Source organism: Rhipicephalus sanguineus, chromosome 1 (genome assembly GCF_013339695.2).
Source record: "Rhipicephalus sanguineus isolate Rsan-2018 chromosome 1, BIME_Rsan_1.4, whole genome shotgun sequence".
Classification (NCBI taxonomy): Eukaryota; Metazoa; Arthropoda; class Arachnida; order Ixodida; family Ixodidae; genus Rhipicephalus; species Rhipicephalus sanguineus.
This window is the reverse complement of record NC_051176.1, coordinates 53,106,317-53,127,143: the sequence shown is the minus strand read 5'-3', so window position 1 is coordinate 53,127,143 and position 20,827 is coordinate 53,106,317. Positions and strand designations below refer to the sequence as shown.

The 20,827-nt window shown below is 45.3% G+C and overlaps 1 protein-coding gene across 1 annotated transcript in view; it reads left to right on the top strand.

Moving 5' to 3' along the window:
* LOC119388168 (uncharacterized) overlaps positions 1–16,633 on the top strand; it is a 45,402-nt gene extending 28,769 nt beyond the window's left edge. Inside the window, exon 3 of the mRNA XM_049415117.1 lies at positions 16,127–16,633. Within this exon, the coding sequence (XP_049271074.1) occupies positions 16,127–16,618 (492 nt within the window). The 3' untranslated portion in view covers positions 16,619–16,633. The remainder of the gene's footprint in view (positions 1–16,126) is intronic.
* Positions 16,634–20,827: the final 4,194 nt, after the last annotated feature.

Sequence of the window (20,827 nt, the reverse complement as noted above, 5' to 3'; positions counted from 1 at the left end):
GCGCCGGTGAATCTGGTCGAATTTCATTGCTCCGAAAAAATGACCAGATACCGCTCTTTCGAAATTTCAAACCAGCAGGGAAGACTTCAATTCGCCCTTTCGACCCAACCGCGTGTCTCCACTGATTAAAAAGTGAATTAATTTAATTTCTTCAACTACTGTCGTAATTGATGTCTCCAGTCATCTTAATGTGCCTTCAGCTACAGAAAAAGTAATTATGAAGGCAGCAAGTACATATTCCACTTCCCTTATTTTTTAGGCTTTTTCGGGTACACTTTTCGCAACGTCCTGCACAGGGCGTTGAAGCCATTTTTAGCCATGGTTTTATTTTTGTTATTGTTATTGAAATGCGTCTTTAGAGGAGTACCGGCTACTCCGAGTTGCTCAGTAATGATATAGAAAGAAAGAAAGAAAAATGTCATAATATATGGCACCCAGTGGAACACTAGATGAGTAACACAACAAAATCCAACAGTAGATAAATCACAAAGCTTTGTACACGAGTGCTGTTATAAAAAAGTACGCATATTGATATAAAAAGTCAAATAATTTTTATGGCCGACTGGCCTATAATGCACAGCAAAACACGCAATACAAAAAATCACAGAAGGTAAAACGCGTGAACACGACATAACGCAATTTATCTTCAAAACAAAACATCTACATTACTCGATTCGCTTTTAGGATAAATTAGAATTTAATATTTTCATAAAATACTTGTCTTATCTGAACAGCTTTTCTGAAGGTCCATGTTGGCAGTAGACCAAGTAGTTTTTTAGGGTGAATGGCCTTCTATCTAAATGTAACCATTCTTCTCAAAATATACTTCGTGGTGAGTGATGTTTCGTTCACTCAAGGAGGAGATGATGTACAGGTCGGTCCACTGTTAAAGGGAACAATTGCGTTCAGGGCATGTCAGGATATCGCTCTCTTGCAACAGTACAGTGGCTTAGATTTACATAAGACTACTGGTGGTTGACAGTTCCGACTCCCTTTGACAGACCAGTACCTTGAACGAACAACGTTTCCACATCCACTTGGAATGAGGGGGCCAGCAAAATGAAGGGGGCTCATTCGAGTGTTCCCTTTAACAGTGGACCGACCTGTACATCTTCGTCTGGGCGGACACAAGAACACTGCAGACTAAAAGCACGTTTTATCCTCTATATATGAAGTATCGCGTGGATGCTGTATTCAAAGCAGCAGGTGGTGCAATGATGTTTCAAACTTTCTTTTCTTTTTTTCGTTGATATTCGACAAGGCTGATAGTTGTATATCTAGGTCTGTAAAGAATAACTCCGAACTCTTAAATTGTTGATCAAACCAGATGCTTTACTGAGACGATCGGGTATCTCTCTTCACTGCGTGAAAAAGGAAAGTCATTTGTCTCTAGGTTATTGTGCGCCCGATTCGCTGCCGCGTCTGCTGCAGCGTTCCCGAGAATACTGCAATATCCTGGTATCCAGTGAAATGCAATTATGTCCTTCATCGCGCTTGTTTTGGTGTGTTCTTTGAACGTCTCATGCAATAAAATACCATTTAAAGATTATTTTTCAAAAATAACCGTTATTGGGAATTTTCTACTGATGTTATCACGCACAACACACGTAGAATGGCCAACAGTTCTGCCAGGCTGAAATAGGTTACTCGGAATAATCTAAACGTTTGAACTAGCGCCAAATGTTGTATGACGAATGCTGAAGCAGAGGAATTTTTTATGACACGAACTGTCTGTATACACGTGGATGTACTAAGGTTTAACTCTCAAACAGTGCCAGTTGCTGTGCGGCTGTCATGGACATGCCGGCTTGAGATGTTATCCCTTGGAAAGAAAGGTCTATTTTAGGCCTTAATTGTTAAGCCATTTGTAATTAGTCGAGTTTCTGGTGCACAAACATAGTTTTGTCAGTGAAAGCGGTAATATGGCCAAACACCGTACATATGTTTATTAACTCTCGTGTCTTAAAATTAAGCGTGGCTAAGCGTAGCTGGGACACATATAGTGCTAACTGGGAGTGATATCAAAACAGCTCTCGCTGTGAAATGAAACTATAAAATAAAAGTGGTCTCGTTCGACATGCGCGGACCAGTTTCGTTATCTTGGTAAAAAGGTAGGCGTCTTCCGGCTTCTGTTCCTGGTGCATAGTCAGAGGATATGTCGTAGGTCGCAGTAATCTCTCCTTATTTTTTCGGCAAGCATCACACACAAACCAGCGGAGCACTGCATGTCTAGACTACGCATCTCCTCCCTTTCTAAAGTGCAGCCTCGAAAGATACCTGGTTTTCTTCGGTACGACGTCAAACCATCTTGATTGTGTATAGAGGGCACGTCCCCAACACGTTTTTCGCACGTCCCCAATACCCACACAGTTTTACAATATCTATTACGAACAGGCGCACTTTGGTCTGCCCCAACCTACTCTTAGAAACAGCGAGGTAATGCTATTACACCAGCGCCATCTTTTTGGGAACCTCTTTATTTCTTCCATCCATTGTGTTGCATCATACCGACTTCTACTTTGTCGAAAAAAAAGAAAGAAAACACAGCCACTGGCCCGTTTCCTTGTGCACGGAAATAGGGCGCTCCGTAATAGACTATCGGCCAACAAAAAAAAAAAAGTAAGTCAGGAAAGGCACAGGGCGGTTATGCACGACTTTCCGAGCGTCCTCGAGGCGCGGTGCATTGCATAGCGTTCACCACCACCCAGAAAAAAATTTAGGCGACCAATAAATGCCGGGGCCAGAAGGGGGGGGGGGATAGTGACTTGGGGAGAGGGTAGGGAGGAGAGCATGCAGCAAAGAAGGGAGCCCCAGGTGCGAATGCGCTTCGACTAAGGTAATTGCTTCAGTTAAACGAAAAAATCGGCTTGTTAAGTGTCATTCCTTCAGTGAATCCTCTGGACCGGTAACCAAAGACACACAAACACACAAAAAAGGAATTTACGTATTATTGCATGCAATTCGAGCCACTTGTGATTTCACCTGATTGTAGAATATGGGGAAGATGACCCAGAACTCAATAGCTGCAGCGTGGGCCAATGTCAGTTTCTCTGGAATTCCCACGGGCCGCATTTTAGTAAAAAAACCATTTCATGTTTTGCCAGCGGAGATGACTGTATATGCTATCATCGCAATCGTTGTTGAGTTTGAGGACGTGTTGTAACGAAAGCCGTAAAAGGCTTCAGAGCCGTAAAACAAGGTGTGCCCGCAGACGCAATGCCTCCGACGAGGGAAGCAAGTTTCGTAGCATCGTGAACTCTGTTCGCGTATTTGTTCACATCAAAGATCTCATAAAATCTATGGAAACGCTTCTACGTGCCTCTGAGCTCCAGCGAAGTTTCACTATGGGGGTTTTGTCTTAGGTGTCATTAAGAAAAAATCTTAAAAACATGGTCACTATATGTTTGTCATCTTCGAGTAAACTCAGGCGCTGCTGGAAATGCGTCAAAAGATTCACGGGTGTTCGAAAGGTCAAAAAGTTCCAATGTTGTGCGTTTTCTTCTTTTTTTCTCTTCATAAATGCGATCATTGATGTTTCAATGCAAAAGTGTTACCTGAAACTAGAGCTCCGCGAAGAATAAAAGGAAAGGCCACGACCACTACAGAGAGTAAAACCTTCCGCCTTTTGTCGTTATAAGAGATGAAAAGTGACTTTCCCCGCTTAAATACCAGGTGCGTAGACAGGGGGGGGGGGAGTTCAAACCCCCCCTAAAATATTCAATTTTGCTTGCGTATATGTACACGAACACATACACACTCACGCACGAACATACATAAAGTATGTTAAACGCCACCCCCAACCCCCCCACCCCCACCCCGAAAAAAATTTCTGGCTACGTGCCTGTTAAATACCGATGTTGCGAGTCCGCACTGCTTTGGCCTGCACTGATTTGAAACTTAGTTTTGTTTAAATATTTTCATAAATAGCGGCGTTAAAGTTTTTCAGATTTTCCAAACGGCATCGAGCCTGTGTTGATATAAGACTCAACAATTTATCGCGACTCAATATGTGAGCAAGTACTTGCGAACATTAATAATGGGGAAGCTCCTTAATAAAACAAACGTGCATTCGCAAGCGCTGCCGGCGGTCGCCGTCCAATCGGAACATGCAACAGGGAAAAGCGGGTTCAATTACACGGACACTACTATGGTGTCGTCGCTGGTATACAGCTTGACGTGTGCGTTCGATTTACAACGAAAAACGAAAGATCGCACAGTTTCGTTCTTTTTCGCGTTCGCTTTAACTTAATTGAGACCGCAAAAATGGCCGATTCGTCACGTGTGTCGGCCGTGTTTTGCGAAGGAAAAGTCTTTTTCTTGTTATGTGACCACTGCGCGAATTACAGTTCAGTGCACCATTGAATACACAAAAAAGAGAGTCATTTTACTCTTTCTGGTGACTCCTAATTTGTCCCATAATAGCCTCTCTAAAAAACTACACGTGAAATCTTTTTCGCGATTATTGTGCTCTCATCGGAGAGCCGTGGCAAGAGAGTTGACGTATATCTTTATATACAGTTATATATGTGGCAAATATGGACTCACCAGAAAGAGTAACAAGTACTCTTTGTTTTTTCTTATAGTGAAGAAATTACCCGGGCAGCTATTGTGCCATTAAAAATCCCATTGCAAGCTGTGTAGGCTCCGCAGCCCTGCCCTAGGGCGACGATACCATTCAGTATATTTCAAGAGCGCGCATAGCGTATCGTTTGCCGCACCGTTTGCCGAAACGCCGCGAACTTTCCGGGGACAAAATTGTCGTTTAAGACATTATAATAAAATAAAAAATCAAAGAAAGCTTTCGTAGATAGATGTCGCTCACACAACTTATGTGTAGATAAAAGGCAGCGAAAACAAACCAGCGAGTTTTTACACCCTTTTTGAAACACCCTACTATCTCACGGCCTCGATTGCATGCAGTAGCAATTGGTGAAAACTTGTTCAAGCGCGGTTCTGACAGCCTGTTCTTTAGTGACGGCTTCAGCGCCAGAGCCGTTGGGGCACAACATTGTCAGGCTTTGCCGCCACAGCCATTAAACTTCATTGCTGACCTCCCCCTAAACGTGTCGCTGTAAGAAAGAAAAAAAAAAGCTTCTAGCTTTGTTTGCGAATATAGGTTGTATATGTGCCGCTGGAGACGCCATATCCCAAAGAGTGGTTTTATCGCCGGTTGTTCTATAGAGTTAGCAGAAGCAGGGGTAGGTAGATTCCAGCATCCATCTATGAGCTCCAATACTTCCTATTGCTGTAATTAAGTTCGGCATAAAAAAGTAGGTCTCTGAATTTTCCGCTCCCGTTATGTACGACGTCGCGAACGAAAGCATTTGGTACAGGGGCGATAAAGAGAAAACGGGGTTATCGCCAAGAACGAGAATATTTCCTATTAACTGGTACGACAAACTTGGACGCACTGCGTTCGAGGAGGCAAAAGAAAAAAAAAGGCACGCGCAGGTTCAAAAACTGAGTCTCCATGGGAACGCAAAGAGGTGCCGGCAACAAATTTCCGTGATATTGGAAGATATTGGAATGACAAAGTGATAACAGCGGTAAAGCAGTCATGGGCGCCCGTTGAAATATTGAGACATAAACGTGATCTCATTCTCTCTACCGAACCAGTAACTCAAAGATGACAGCGTTACGACTTGTAACAACAGCTACGAGGACGTACTCACCTGTTCACTGCCGTAGTCGAACCGAAGCAAGGTGTGGGACCGAGCTAGTTGTTATTCCTTGACAATGAACACAGCGCGACAGTTGTTTCTTACCTTTTAACAGCCTTTTTTTTTTTCAGTCATTTTCCTCATTTCTCCGCAGTCGCGCTGTGATCATCATCATCGATGATCAGCATGAAAAAAGACACCGGACAAATATAGCTTCGCGGCTCGTAATGGTTTGAATTTCGTGCATGTCGCAGCTGCCCTCAGTGAATAGAACGATACTATAGTTGGTCACAACCTAAGATGAAATACACGCTCCGCCCCCAGAACTGCGACGCGCCCGCCACCATTCATGTGCGCAAGTATTTTTTTTTTCGCTGAAAATAGTAGGCATAATTAAAATTTAGTCGTCCCTACTTAAAATATTATCTTTCCCCGACTAGTGCTGTCGGAATTTTAGGTGAAATTTGCCAGAAAGATTTTTTTTACCGAAAGCGAGCCGCACGCACATGTGTCTTTATGAAAAAATCACCTACCTGCAATACGTCAAAGGTGCTTGACGTCACGAAAATGAGAAAATACAATTGGTTGGAACATCTATGCAAATATCCTCTGGGTGGGACATTTAACCTTAGGTTGTTCACATTCGACTTTTATGTTTCGGGCGTCGATCTTGTTAAGCTGGCCGTCCCATGTGTTCCTTTATTGGTCATACGTGTTCATTGCAGCCTTTTCTTTTTGCGAGATAAGCATTCATAATTGTAGACACTAATACCAATATGTCGCCCTGCATCCAGATAAACCGTTGCCATGGCGGCTACGTATGCCAACATGCTCAAGTTCTGCCTAGTAACAGCCATTCTTATTGCTGGATCGAGGTCGGGTAAGTGCTCTCCACGTTCCGTTTCCGCCGCCGTGATCATTATTATTTGTCTCGCACCTTCACTCGTGTGCAGAAGAATCCGACAAAGAAGACGCAAGTGCCCCCAAGTATAACATTCGCCTGGCCAACGGGACCAGCTTCGAAATTACCACGCATGGCTTTCAAGAGTTCTCAAAGGTACCGTAGCTGCTCTCGAAGCTTGGCGCTCTGTAGGTGACGCCAAGCGTATACGTGTCTCACAGGTTCAGTACGTGTAGCTCAGAAAACGATGCATCCAACAGACAGTCATTTAGCTTTAGATAGAACTCCAGAAAAAAAAAGCATAATTTCTGTAGATTGCGCAATCTCGTAATAGTCGACTGCCACACCGATTTCGTTGTTTCTTAACAATTTTCCTTTTTCTCTCGTGTGGTCATTTTGTGTCAATCAATTTAACCATAACCCGTTGTCATGATTATTCAATTCCTTGCAGGCGCATGCGTAGTTGAAGTCTGTATTGAGTCGTGTCGGCAGTAAATTTTCCATTTTATAGTCAGCGCCTGTGATGTCTGTACCTCTTCCTTCGTCTTCGTTTCAACGCGCAGTTATTATTGGCAGTAAACTAACGGACGCATGCATTTCGCCTACGGTTCATAACAGAGGCTTGTCGAATGATAACAAAATCCTCTTCTGTGTTGTCACAGTTTATTTTTGCCTGCAGAGGCTGTTTCCACTCATATTTCGTTTTACGCGAAATTATCATTCCAGAGAAGTAGGCCGCAGTTCGTAATTTCTTTCGTGGGGTCCTGATAGAAGAGTCGCTTAAAGTATTCACAAAGGGAACAGATCAGTTAAAAGTAATGCCACCTGAAGATGTTAGCTACTGCTATAGACGTCAGACTCTGCCCAGGCGGCGCTGCGAAAAACACCGCCACCAGCGCCCTCATCGTAGCCCTCGCCCTAACTGGGTAGTGCAAAGAGAGCCGCCCGCAAGCGAATGTGCATAGGCCGCAATATAACCCTCCTCTTTCGTTGGTGTCGAGGCGCGGTGTCCTGAAAATCAAGGACCTGGAAAGCTTCTTCCGCCAATCCACGCTTCAGAAACAAAGGAAGCTGATCAAAGCGAACTGCGAGTACGATGCAAAATAAGTTTTAGTTATTCCCGCGCGCTGCAACTCGCAAGTACAAGCGAGCATCACACGACACCGAGTTCGAGGCAAGCCCTCCGACATCCGTTCTCTAGAGCCTAAATGCGTTAAAATCGGGTATATACGTATGTCACAGCGATAAAGTACCTACATACACGATCAATTTACTTAGCTATGCATCTTACGATCAGTGGTACAAAACTCGGTTCGTCAGGGGCGAATGGGCCCGGCGATTTTCGCCTTTTTAGTTGCATTCTCCCTTAATTCATCTCTCGCTTCCTGTGCATTGGAGTGTTTTATTACGCATCCTCAAATGGTCTCTTGATGGTCGTCTTCCGTTTGTATGTACTGCAAATGGGGATACGCGCGTGTCCACTTTCGCGGGGTACAACCAAAGGCAAAACCGTGGCCTCCGAGATAGCTACGGCAACCGCGGAGGACACGGGCGAAACAAACCTGAAGGGGGTCACGACCAACATTCTGCGATTTACTTGTATGACGCACGTGGTGTTAGCTAGTTAGAACAAGAACTCTGAGCCTTCAAAACGTACATACGTCTGCGATGCTGTGTTGTGACGACCAACTCGTCGCGGTGTGCGTATCACGCGTCTCCAGTCTGCCTCTATAGCTGCTCACTTCGTGTTACACGACAAGCACCGCGGTCAGAGCCTCTGCTGGGCTTCATAGTCAAGGTTACCACGGTTTTGCATCAGGGCTACGCAAAACAACAGCAGAGCCACACATTCATGCCACCGGCTGTGGAGAACGCGGGTACTTCGCTTACCCAACACGCTCGTAACGGCCCGTATCCAGCGCTCTCGCCTTTCTTCTTCGTACGACAGCTATGGAAATCGGTAAAACTGAACGTTGTTATTCAGTCTTTTACGTCCGTGGCAATTCACAACGCAACAGTGCGTCTTTTGCGGAGTTTCTTCGTAGCGTGCGGAGGGCTCTCGTCTGCTGCTGTTTTCGCCGTCGTTCAGGCGAATTATCCAGCAAGCACTTCACGACGGTTCGGTGGCGAGTCCGACTAGCGGAGAGCAATTCACAGCTTTCGTTCTGAGTGCTAAATGCGCGAACACACGCGATATTAAGCTCAATCGTTGTTTCGCACTCGCTAGTTGCACCTGGTCCCATAGCAAACTATGCGAGAGAGTCGGTCTATGCACTACTCAATACTTCTCCGACAGGTGGCGCCACACATCTTGGAAACTCCAGAGTCTGACGTCTATACGTGAGATATGAAGTTTTGAAAGGGACTCCATTCTCTTTGACTCTCGTTCGTCATACCGTTGACCATTTTGCGGCTTTGACCAAGTGCGGCCATTTCTTTACATGGAACTGGGCCGTTTCCAATATAAGTTTCGGTTCATACATGCAAAAAACGACGTTAAACCTGGTATTATAACGGGTAAACTCTTGAAGTCTGTCCAATGATGCGCTTGTTCGAAGTCTTATCCGTATCTCTGCCGCCGCTGCTAGGACGCGACTCATTGGCATCTTCAAAGAGTCATCCTCAGTGCCTCACGTAGCAGACGAAACACCTGCAGCATTAAAACTCTTCAGTGATAACGTCCGAAGGGTCTGCACAATGTACCACGCGAAACCTAGCTGTTCACACTTTGTTCCTCAATCCAGGAAAGGGGCGCGGCCCTTAGTTGACTATGTGACGTACTTGCTCAGTTCAGTTTTATTGCTTTAAAGCAGGGTTGCCGTTGGACAGATTTGAAAAAGAGCCAAAACTCAAGCTGAAAGTACCCAAAGTAGCCACCTCATTTAATCTTAGCGCCACATTTATAGCCAAATAGAACAAAAGCGATATTATGAATAGAGTTTTTATTATCGAACAATAAACAATATAATTTTGCATAAGTCAGAACGTAGAATAAAGAGCACAATATATTTTCCCTCTTGCTTGGCCACAGGCAAGTTGCAAATAAATTGATAAATTATTTTAAGTTCAGGTCGCCTGCAGTCTGTTTGTCTACAATAGGGAGAGTTCTTGCCAAAGTAATCTTGGGCCAACGACTCAGTCGGAACATTAAAAAAGCTGAAGGTGTTTTTCCTTGAAGCCGTAGAACGAAGTACAAGGCCGGCTTCAAGTAGTGAAATCTGGTTGAAGATGAACAGCCATTTTGTTGCGTATATCTCTTTTTTGTCAAGTTCACAAGCGCTATGAATCAGCATTAAAAACTGGTGCGCAGCGTCAGCAGTGTGCTATAGCCACGCGCTTGCATGCGCGCAACTTCGTCACTGCAGCTTTAGTCCTGCCGCGTGTTGGGTACCTCGATGAGCAGCAGCCCGCTCGTGAGGGCAGGACATGCGCGCGCATCGGTTAACACGACAGAAAAGCTTGGAGACGATGGCTACGCTTTAGGGTTACTTTCTAGTTTATCTTCAAATAATAAAAAAATGGCTCCAGTTTAGCAGTTAGAAGTAGCCAGAAAGTAGCCATAGAGCCAACATGAAATTTTTATCGCCAGACAGGGTTGTGAAGCAGCCAATTTGGCACAAATTAGCCACCAGCGGCCACCCGGCCTTAAAGGCCCACATTGTAAATGGAAAGAATGCGGACCTTTTAGGTTGGGGTTGCCGTTACTCTGTGAAATGCTTGCGCCACTCCAATACGAAGATCGTGAACATTCACTAACACGTTCTGTTTGCTTTTTTTTTTCTCTCCTCTATACGCAGTGCCTACAGCGTGGAGCAACAAAGGTGAATAGCTGCTTCTATTGACGTGCTTCCAATTGAAGTTTCCCAGGCGCAATGGTAACAATGTATATGTCAACCTCTTTCTGCAGGGCAACAACTCCGTAGAAATTGTCAAGTTCAACAAGGTAAGCTTCGTTGATTTGCTTCTGCTGACAACAGGCTTGAAACTACATGCAATTTTACGTTTTAATGCCTTGCTCGCCCTCTATAAAAATGCGTTTCTGGAAGCTAGAATGGGCAGCAAAAGTCTGAAGTGAAGCCTGCTTTAAATTTCGAAGCCTCTCGAAGGTACAGTACGGTCCACTCTTAGAGGGAACACGCGAGCGCGCGGCCGGCGGTCCGCGGAGCGCTAACTGCTGGCGTGATTTGGAAACGCGGAGCATGCGCGTAGGATCACAAGGGCGGTTCGTGTCCCGCGTCGTCTGCTACTTCTTCGACCCAGCGCTCGGCGCGCGCTAGCGAAATTCCATATTTCTACGGTTGGAATGACAAGCTTGCTATGATCTCTGCATGGGGAATAAATTTCCTTGTCTATTACAAAAAGCGGCCGGCTGGTGCGAGCAGCATGTTGAAAGCTTACGACTAACTTATCGGTGAGCGCTTACAAGAATAGACTGTTGGGCTAGTTGGTGATTCATTGTGAGGGAAACTGCGCAAAAAAAAAAAAAAGAAACGTCGACAAAAGGAGAACAAAACAGCACAAGCGCATGAGCTTGTGCTGTTCCGTACTTTGTCGACGTTTTCTTGCGCAGTTTGCCTCATAATGCGCACTTATACTCAATTGAAGTTAGGCCTCTCATGTGCATGGTGAGAAGGGTTTCCAACCAAAGTGACAGGCTTTAATATCACTTTTACAGAATTCCATAGCTGGGGACACCCCAGTCGAAATTCGGCCGCTGGGGCCGCGAATCGGATCGCATCAAAACTGGCGAAAAACCAGAGCAAGAAAACAAACACGTTTTTTTTTCCTGCCTTCTGATTAGCCGACGAGGCGCACGTAGAGTGGCGGCTACATGAATCGCACCGCTGAATAACTGAAGCGCTGTCCAGCGCTCGCCGAGGGCAGGGGCGGAAAGTAGCAGACGAACAGCGGCAAACGCCGCCCTTTATGCGCGTGCGCCGCGTTTACAAATCTCGCCGCCAGTTTGCGCCACGCGGGCCGCCGGCCACGCGATCGCGAGTTCCCACTAACAGTGGACCACACTGTACATGGTTGACCCCCACCCCTTCGCTCCTGTATGCAGACACCATGTGGTCTGTACCTACATAATTTTTACAACAGAGCTCTTAAGCTCGAGGTTTGCCGCGTGTCGTAGATGGAAAATTATCATCATCATGAACAGGCACGTGCTCAATCACTGCCCAAGCACTCTATACTGATGGTGAACAAGAGAAGCTGAAACGTGCGGCGCCTAATCGGTATTTGCGCGCCCCGCCACGGTGGTTTAGTGGTTATGGCACTCGACTGCTGACCCGAAGGTCGCGGGATCGAATCCCGGCCACGGCGGCTGCATGTTCGATGGAGGCGAAAATGTTTGAGGCCCGTGTACTTAGATTTAGGTGTACATTAAAGAACCCCAGGTGGCCTACATTTCCGAAGCCCTCCCCTACGGCGTCTCTCATGATCATATTGCGGTTTTGGGACGTTAAACCCGAGATATTATTATAATCGGTGTTTGCCTACCGTGGGTTCCCTTGTTAATTTTAAGCGGACCATTGTGGTGAGTAGTGGGATATGCCGAATTTCTGTGGCACATACGAGCTATAGGAGTTTGACAGCAGAGCTGTTATGGTCGATGATTACCGTGCGTCGTACATCGAAAATTACCATCATCAGGAACCGGCACGCGCTCGCTCTCTCCGTCCTCTTCTTCACCGCCTTCCTCTTCTTCTTCGTTCCCGGAGCACGTGCATGAATTTGTCCGGCGTGGGATGTAGTAACTCTGATGGGTGAGAGAACGAGTACAGAGAGAGAGAGAAAGAGAAAGATAGAAAGAGAGAAATTCTTGGCGAGGCCAGATTCGACCCCGCATCCCTACCATCCGATGACGAGCGTCGTAACCACACAGCCATCCAGGCACGCTAGCAGAGCACAGCATAACCTTGTGTAGTATAGTATAGTAAGGAGGTGGCAAAGGGATGCGAGGGTGTGGAGGAGGGAAAGGAGGAGGGGAGAACGAGCATATACATAGAGAGAAACAGAAAGAGAAATAGGTGTAAAGAAAGGGAAGAAAAAGTGAACAAGAAGGCGAGAGAACGACTGCAGAGAGAGAGAGAGAAAGGGAAGACAGGCAGAAAAACATAGAAAGACAAAGAAACAAATAGACGTAGAGAGAAAGAAAAAGACACAGACTAAAAAAAGATAAAAAAGAGAGCATGCATAGCCATTCAAAGTATGGAATAGCGAGGGGTGGGAAAGACACAGGTGAGAGGGCAAAAGCCTAGCCAAGCCAGGACCATCCAGGTGCCCACCAGCTCTGGTGTGCCCTAGCCCTGCGAGACTCAGTGCAAGCTGCGCTATTTTTTATTTTTTTTAGTGTTTTCGACGTTAACGGCTGTCATTGTAAACGTACCCGTTATGCCAAGCGATAAGAGGGTACGACGTTGGGCTGGGTGGTGTTGCATTGTTTGAAGTGAACGACAGCGCGTAAAACAAGGACGAAGAGAGGACGAACGACACCAGCGCTGATATAGGGGATGTTATTTTGTATAGTAATTATGACGTAAATGTGAAGAAAGTGGATGAAAAGATAACTTGCCGCCGGCAGGGACCGAGTGACGCGAGCAGGCAGAAAAAGGATGTTCCACACTCGCCGTCATGGCTACTAGCGGCACTTACTAACACTCCGAGGTTTAAATGCACATATATACGCCATAATGTGGACGGGAGGACGACCGCCGCCGTAGCTCAGCGGTAGAGCATCAGACGCGTTATTTGAAGGTCGCAGGTTCGGTCCATGCCGGTGGCAAGTTATCTCTTCGTCCACTCTACTTTCTTCACATTTACATCATAATTATTACAAAATAACATCCCCTATATACTTTCGTTGGGTTTCTTGTCTGTTGGTTCTAATTAATGTTGTGTCTAGCAAAGAAAAACGAGCCCTTAAAATTCCCCTTCTTTCGTTTATTCACCAGCGCTGATGTCGTTCGTGCTGTCGTCGCCCTTGTTTTACGCGCTGTCGTTCACTTCAAACTATGCCAAGCGAGCTGAAAAAAAAAACGCGCTGCAATGATCTAAGCAACATGCGCAATGAAATGGATTATTCAGGAGACTATACTTCAATACTAGCGCACGCGTACTGATTACGCCCACATTAATATGCCTTTTTACCTTGGAATCAGTTTGTAAGCTCATCTATAGAAAGATACAATTTGGTGCTGTACCTGATGCGCTGAGATGTCAGATGTTCACTGGTTGGTTCACTAGGCAGAAATTTGAACATTGAAATAGGCACCGTATACATATAATTTACAAACTTAGTCATAAAAAGAAACCACCATATAGTATAACACCACTTATTTTCCTTTTATGGTGCCGCCTCAGGGCGAAAGTGGCGCTTTCCAATTAACATCTACGTGCCTGTATTCCACGAAAGGGTCTCTTCGAACGCTATTAAAGCCGAAGGCCTTAAATGGCGCGGCTTCTGCGAGTATAATAAAAACTAAAGAATAACATGCGACCTACTAAATTCACCCTCCATTTCTGCGCAAACTATACCAAGTTAGCTTCCCAACTCTGACCCATAGCCTAATCATCGTTCATGGCATCGCCTGTTATTGTTTCGATCGCAGTGCGCTAGGGACCTGTATGACCGCGTCCAGTCAAATATCACAGATCACCTGCGCATCAGAGACGTCGGTGAGCTGGGACCTGCGTTGCGAAACCTGTCTTCGCTTCACCGGCTGAACGGCAACATCGTCAAGAACCTGGAAGCTTTGCAAAACAGCTTCCAGAGGCTGCGCCTGCCACCTTCCGGTGGCGCGTCAGGCATCGAACCCTTGCAGCGAACACTGCAGTCGGCCAGCGAAGCCTTCCGCAACATGTCCAAGTCGGTGACGTCGGGCGCCGCTCTGCAGACAGTGGTGCATAACTTCAACCGAACGTTGCAAACATTCAACAGCATCGCCACGGCAGGCGTGAATGCCATGACGCCCACGGCCAATCAGCTCGTGCATCGCTTCCAGGTTCGTGGCACGAATGTTGTAATGCTGATCGGAGAGGTCATACGGATTTACTGGCCGAAAGAAACACTTGCAGATACGATGCATCATAAACATCATAACGTGATCACAAAGTGCGTACATATCTGGGAATTGTTTCCGTATAACGTTTTGTTATGCGCTCACTATATGCGCCCGACGTCAGCAGTAATTTCTAGTTTGCAGGAATATGGGTATATATGGCAGATGTAACAAGCCTTGCAATGAAGCAAAATTTTAGCGAACGTCTTATAAAGAACTGTCTGCCATATGCAGCGTAGGGCCTGCTAACTAGGACCAATTTAATTTAAAAAAAAGTGCAACGAGGTACGAAGATGCGATAAATGGTATTGTATAGGCTCGTGCATACTGGCAAGCTTGTTTACTTATCACCGCTTAGATACGTAGCCAATACAAATTACTTAAACATTTAATTATTACCATAATTGCGGCAATTCCTACATGAAATTCTGTGTTGAATTCTCAAAAACTAGCGCCCAAAAGATGCCGCGGCCCGCTACATGATTCCTGATTACTTTTTCTGCGTTTCGAGCTTGAAGGTGCAAAAGGCGATGAGACATGGAGACGAGTGCTTCGAGAGCAAGCTTCTCAACTTCGCAACAGCGAACGCTGCTGTCTCGCGTGCGCAACAGCAGCGCTCGCTCGCTTCGCGTCTTTGCCTTTTACGTGACAAATTGGAAACGCATAAACAAGCGTGTTATAAGTATTAACGAGGATGGATATACAAGAACTTACCTGAGAGTTACGCACTCGCATGATCCTTAGCATATAGCTATATAGCTATAGCTGCGGACGCAAAGCAGCGTGATGTAGTCGCTGCAGCTCCGATACATACCGGCAAACTAGAAAGATTGGTGCTATTTAGCTTCAACAATTAGGTAGCACTTATTGCATTTTGCTTATTTCGAGCGAACAATGACGCTTTATTGCTTGCCGTTGTGCATCTATATATACTTGTGATGTATGGTTTCATACTTTCATTCCTCTTCCAAGCAAATTACCACTGTGGTATCATCTCACATCAATTAGATTCCTTTATCGCTTTCTCTTGCCGCACAAGTAATGTCAATATATTCAACGCTTCGATGAAAGTATTAGTCGTCAGGCAATCAGCTGCTTTCGTTAGCATAATTTGTGCATACGTATGCCTCACTATGGAAAAATTGGGGCTGAATTCAGCAGACTTCTTTTTCATAAATGCTCTTCTTTTTTTCTCGCGTTAGATTGCCGGCTTCGCTGTCCAGCATTGTGATCGGCTTAAATATTGTCTTGCGAACATTATTAGCTTAACCCGTTTTTGTGAATACGGGCCTGGTGCATAGTATAGGGTGCGAAGAAAGTGAATGCAAAATAAGAGGCGCACTACACTGGAAAGGAAGGCGATAGCTAAGGTTGCGAAGTCCTGGAACATTGGCTCTGTCGGTCTCTTCAAGCCTTCATCTTTCTTTGAGCTCCTGTCTCGCGGAGATTACTGTTTTAGGGTTGATATAATCGACTTAATGGCTTCCCCTGGTCACACGCAGGAAGACTTGAAGAACATCCAAAACGTCACCCGGTCGTTGCCCAGGACTGACGTGGCGCGGCTCACGGAGCAGACCAGGGGCAACCTGACCTTGCTGGTGCGCAACCTGACCGGGGCTCTGCCTGTGCTCATGCGAAGGATGGCCACACAGGGAGCCGAGAGCACGCGGCCACTGAGGGAATTTGTGACCGCGCTATCACACAATCTCAGGAATGCCTCGTTGGCTCTCTCAAACAGTGGAAACGCGAGTGGAAACTCCACTGGCAGCACCCTCCCAACGGCCAGTCACGACCTCCTGCAGGCGTACGACGGCTTCCAGTTGGCCGTCAACAACGGAATGCTCGCGATGTCCGACTTGGTGCGCGGATCGCTGAAGCTCGTCAACCCGGCCAACTGGCACGTTGGCCGCGTCGGGCTTGGCGCCGGAGATGGACAAACGCCACAAGCTGGCATCAAGAAGTTCATCGGGCATCTCTTCAGGAGGAGAGGCTAGGCTTGTGTAGCGTAGTTTCATGTGTTTACATTTTTTTTTCTCACGTGACGTAGGTGGGGACCACGAATTGCGAAGTCGAAGCCAGCTGCCATGCCCGGAATCATCAAGTTCATTCGCCAGCTTCGTCAGACAGAAGCTGACTTTGTGTTCGTACAGTTAATCTGTAGCCATTTCATCGCGAAGACACGTGTCGGTATACAGGGAGACGTAAACGCAACGATGTAGGCACCTAAACGCTGCCGTTGGGAAGAACTTGGGTGCGTGCGTTCCTTCTAAAGCTTTTGTGACAGGATGTACAGTGCTAACATTATTGACGGAGTATGTTCTTGTCGCTTGAGAGCGCACTTTTCGTTGCTTTTTTTATTTTATTATGTAAGTGAGGATTCTAATGAAAATAATCGGGGACCAGAAATAAGGCGCCGAGGCATTTGAAAGATGCCTTTGTCAACGAACGTTTGTACGATATGTGAATACTCTCGAAACGAGTGTCCTCAAGGTAGGTGCGGGCTCGACACCTGATAAAAGGCCATAATATCAGACAATTATTTGAGGGAAGTGCACTCGTTACCATAATAACATAAGCGTATGGGCGGCGCTGCCAGTCACGATACATTTGTTTAGTTTTATGCAATAACTCCCCAACACTAGAACGTCTTGCCTTATGGACATTTCTAAGACTAATTTTGGCCTCCAAGGCCCAGAAAAACCAACATGTGCTTTTGTTACATGCAGCGCACTGGTGTACAACGCTTCATTTTGAATATATATATATATATATATATATATATATATATATATATATATATATATATATATATATATATATATATATATATATATATATATATGTAAATAAACACTGAAGCACATAAACTATGCTCATATATGTAGGCGTATCTTCACGCAGACGGGATTTATTTATAAGGTAAGTTTAGTCCAGTTCTGTATACATTTTGTCCCAGGGCGGATGAAGTTGCGTCTGCACTCCTTCTGTTGCACGCCTGTTCTTTTAGCAGTCTGCATATGCCAATAAGCGTGTTGAAGTGCGTCCCACAAGGCGCATTATCCTAAGATTTTTCTGTTCTCGCGATGTTACGAAACATAGTAACACTATAATAATAATAATAATAATAATAATAATAATAATAATAATAATAATAATAATAATAATAATAATAATAATAATAATAATAATAATAATAATAATATTAATAGTTGGGGTTTAACATCCCAAAACCATGATATTATTATGAGGGACGCCGTAGTCGAGCGCTCCGGAAATTTCGACCACCTGTGGCTCTTTAATGTGCACCTAAATCGACGACGAGCTTCAAACATTTTCGCCTCCATCGAAAATGCGGCTGCCGCGGCCGGGATTCGATACCGCGACCTTCGAGTTAGCAGTCGAGCACCATAACAACTACACCCAAATGGCGGGTATAACACTAAATAAGGCCATCACTCTGAAAACTTAACAGAGTACCGGTCACTCTCTTTGGGGGAGCATTTTCTTGTCCCATATTTAACTCCCTCTTCTAGAATAAATCAACTCTTTGTGAGGCAGAGTATAGTAATGCACGCAGACTAGGTTATAATACTCCACCTCAACAGAGAAATAGAACTCTTGCTGAAACAGAGCAGCAGGACCCCTATGATGGGAGTAGTAGTACACTTCCAGAAAGAATAGCAGAACTCTTTCAAGAATAGCATCATTACTCTTCTAAGAGTTGTGATACTCTCCCCGCAAGTAGTAGGAGGGCTCCTCCACAGGAGTACTGGTACTCTTCCAAGGAGAGTAGTGCTCTCCCGCAGGAGTACTTACATTCCTACGAGAACGGTATGAGAATTCGTGAACACAGGGTGTCGCGGGAGCCGACGTTTCGACAAGGGGACTTGTCTTCTTCAAGGCTCCAACCTTGAAGGGGACAAGTCCGCTTGTCGAAACGTCGGCTGCATTGCGACACCCCGTGTTCGCGAATTCTCATCACTTCAAGCTTCCACCTTCCCCTGAACTTCTGCCTTTTACGAGAACAGTAGTACTCTTCTTCAAAGTCTGATATAACAGTTTTACTTGAGCACTAGTATTCTTTCAACGAGAGTAGTCATACTCCTCCAGATGAGTATTGTGATCTCTTTTAGGAGAGTAGTGATGCCCTTCCACCAGAGCACTGGTACTCTTCCAAGAGAATGTGCAGTACCATTCTTTGAGAGCACACGTACGACAGGAAAAGACTTCCTTCCCACATGAGTTCCAGCATTGCTTTAAAGTTCTAATGCTCCCGAACAGTTGTATCACTGCACCTAAACAACTTATGAATCCTCCCAAACGCGCCATTCATAACAAGATAATGGCAGTGTCGCAGCCCTGAAGCAAAGAATCACGCTAATTTCCCTGCAAGATCTCCTTAACAGGGAAGTTCCAGCAAACCATCTTTGCGGGGTTGCGATTTACTTTATGGTAGCAGGGTTGCTGACATTAAAGATTTTCTCCACGAAAGTTAAATTTTTTACTAGGGACAGAATTTCAATCGTGGCTCTGATAAAGAAATATCTTGATACTTGAATATGGCATATCCATCTGCTAAGCTTCCATGAATTGTGTGCAGGTGACGTCATTAAAAGTTGTTTAGCTAGAGCAAAATAAAAATATTTCCAACTTTCTATTGAAGAATATACATGATAAAAAAAGAAATCGAAATATGCTTCTAGCCCAATAAAAGCAACAAGATAGACAGATTACGCTTTCGTGTGCGTCAAAGAAACGAAGTTGGAAACGTTTTGACAGGTGTGATGGATGATCAATGTTAAAGGGACCGTGACTAAAGGCAAATAACATTTCATGTCAGCGTGAAATGTCAAGGCTTGAGAATGTCTAAGACAACAACACTGTACACACCAGCACTTTAGTAATCAAGAAGTTAAGCCGAAACAAATGCCAGTGCGCTATATTCTAAGAGATCAAACGGGCCCTCGCCAAAAATCGTGACATGTCCTTTCCAGCGTCACAACAAACAAATGCCGTGCTCTTTACTAGATACATGTGTGCTTGATCAAGAGTTGTCATCGCCCGCTGTCCCCTTGATGCCGCCTCATCGATACTGGTCAGGAGAAGGAGTATAACTGCGCTTTACTCATGCCACAAGAGCATATGCACATTCCACTCTTTCTGAGGAAGGTGGAGTGTAAAGCACATTTCACTCTCTCTTTTCACACAAAGTGAACAGTGCAATTCATTCCATCCGTTGTTTTGCGAGAGTAAAAAAAAAAAAGAAAACGCCCTGAAGAGTAACTGGGTACATTTACTTCGGCGATACCCTCCCCAGTTTTAGAGTGATGGCGTCCTTGAAAAGTTATCTGCACAACTGTATTCTGTCGAACTATATAACAGTGTTACGTCCAGCCCCGCCACGGTGGTCTAGTGGCTATGGCGCTCGGCTGCTGACCCGAAGGTCGCGGGATCGAATCCCGGCCGCGGCGGCTGCATTTTCGATGGAGGCGAAAATGTTTGAGGCCCGTGTACTTAGATTTAGGTGCACGTTAAAGAACCCCAGGTGGTCGAAATTTCCGGAGCCCTCCACTACGGCGTCTCTCATAATCATATGGTGGTTTTGGGACGTTAAACCCCAGATATTATTATTATAACAGTGTTACATCCAGTATTATTACATAAATAATAGGACTGTGAACGTCTGTTTAAAACTTAAAATAGAGGTATTGTGTCAGACGTTACCGTGGCAGCCTCAAGAGGTACGCCAGCAGTTTCCTCCATGTGAAGACCAAGTTTTAGATACCTCAGCGTTTCTAAATTTTTGCAATATTCTTTAACACTGTCACGTACTACTGTCGTTAGTACGTCAAAGATTTGTTTACACATCCGATTCCTTCAACAAATTGCCCCGTAATCAGCCAAAGAGCAACACTCCTGTTGGAAGGCAGGGTAGTTATCGTATGAGCTTCTTCTAAACCAGTGCAGTTAAGCAACTGCGTAGCGGCAGTTTTACCGCAAGAACTATACCACCTGGTCTGAAGTATTCATTGTACACGAGTATGACATCTGCATAAAAGCCTTTGGCTCCAGTGCGCGCTACCTTACATCGACGTTGCAGGCTTAATTTTTTTTAGTGACGCGATCTTTAGAAAACGCTTTGCTTTTTGTCTTTCCGCCTCCGCTCGCTTCTTCCTCACTTTAGGGTGACAAACTAGATGTCT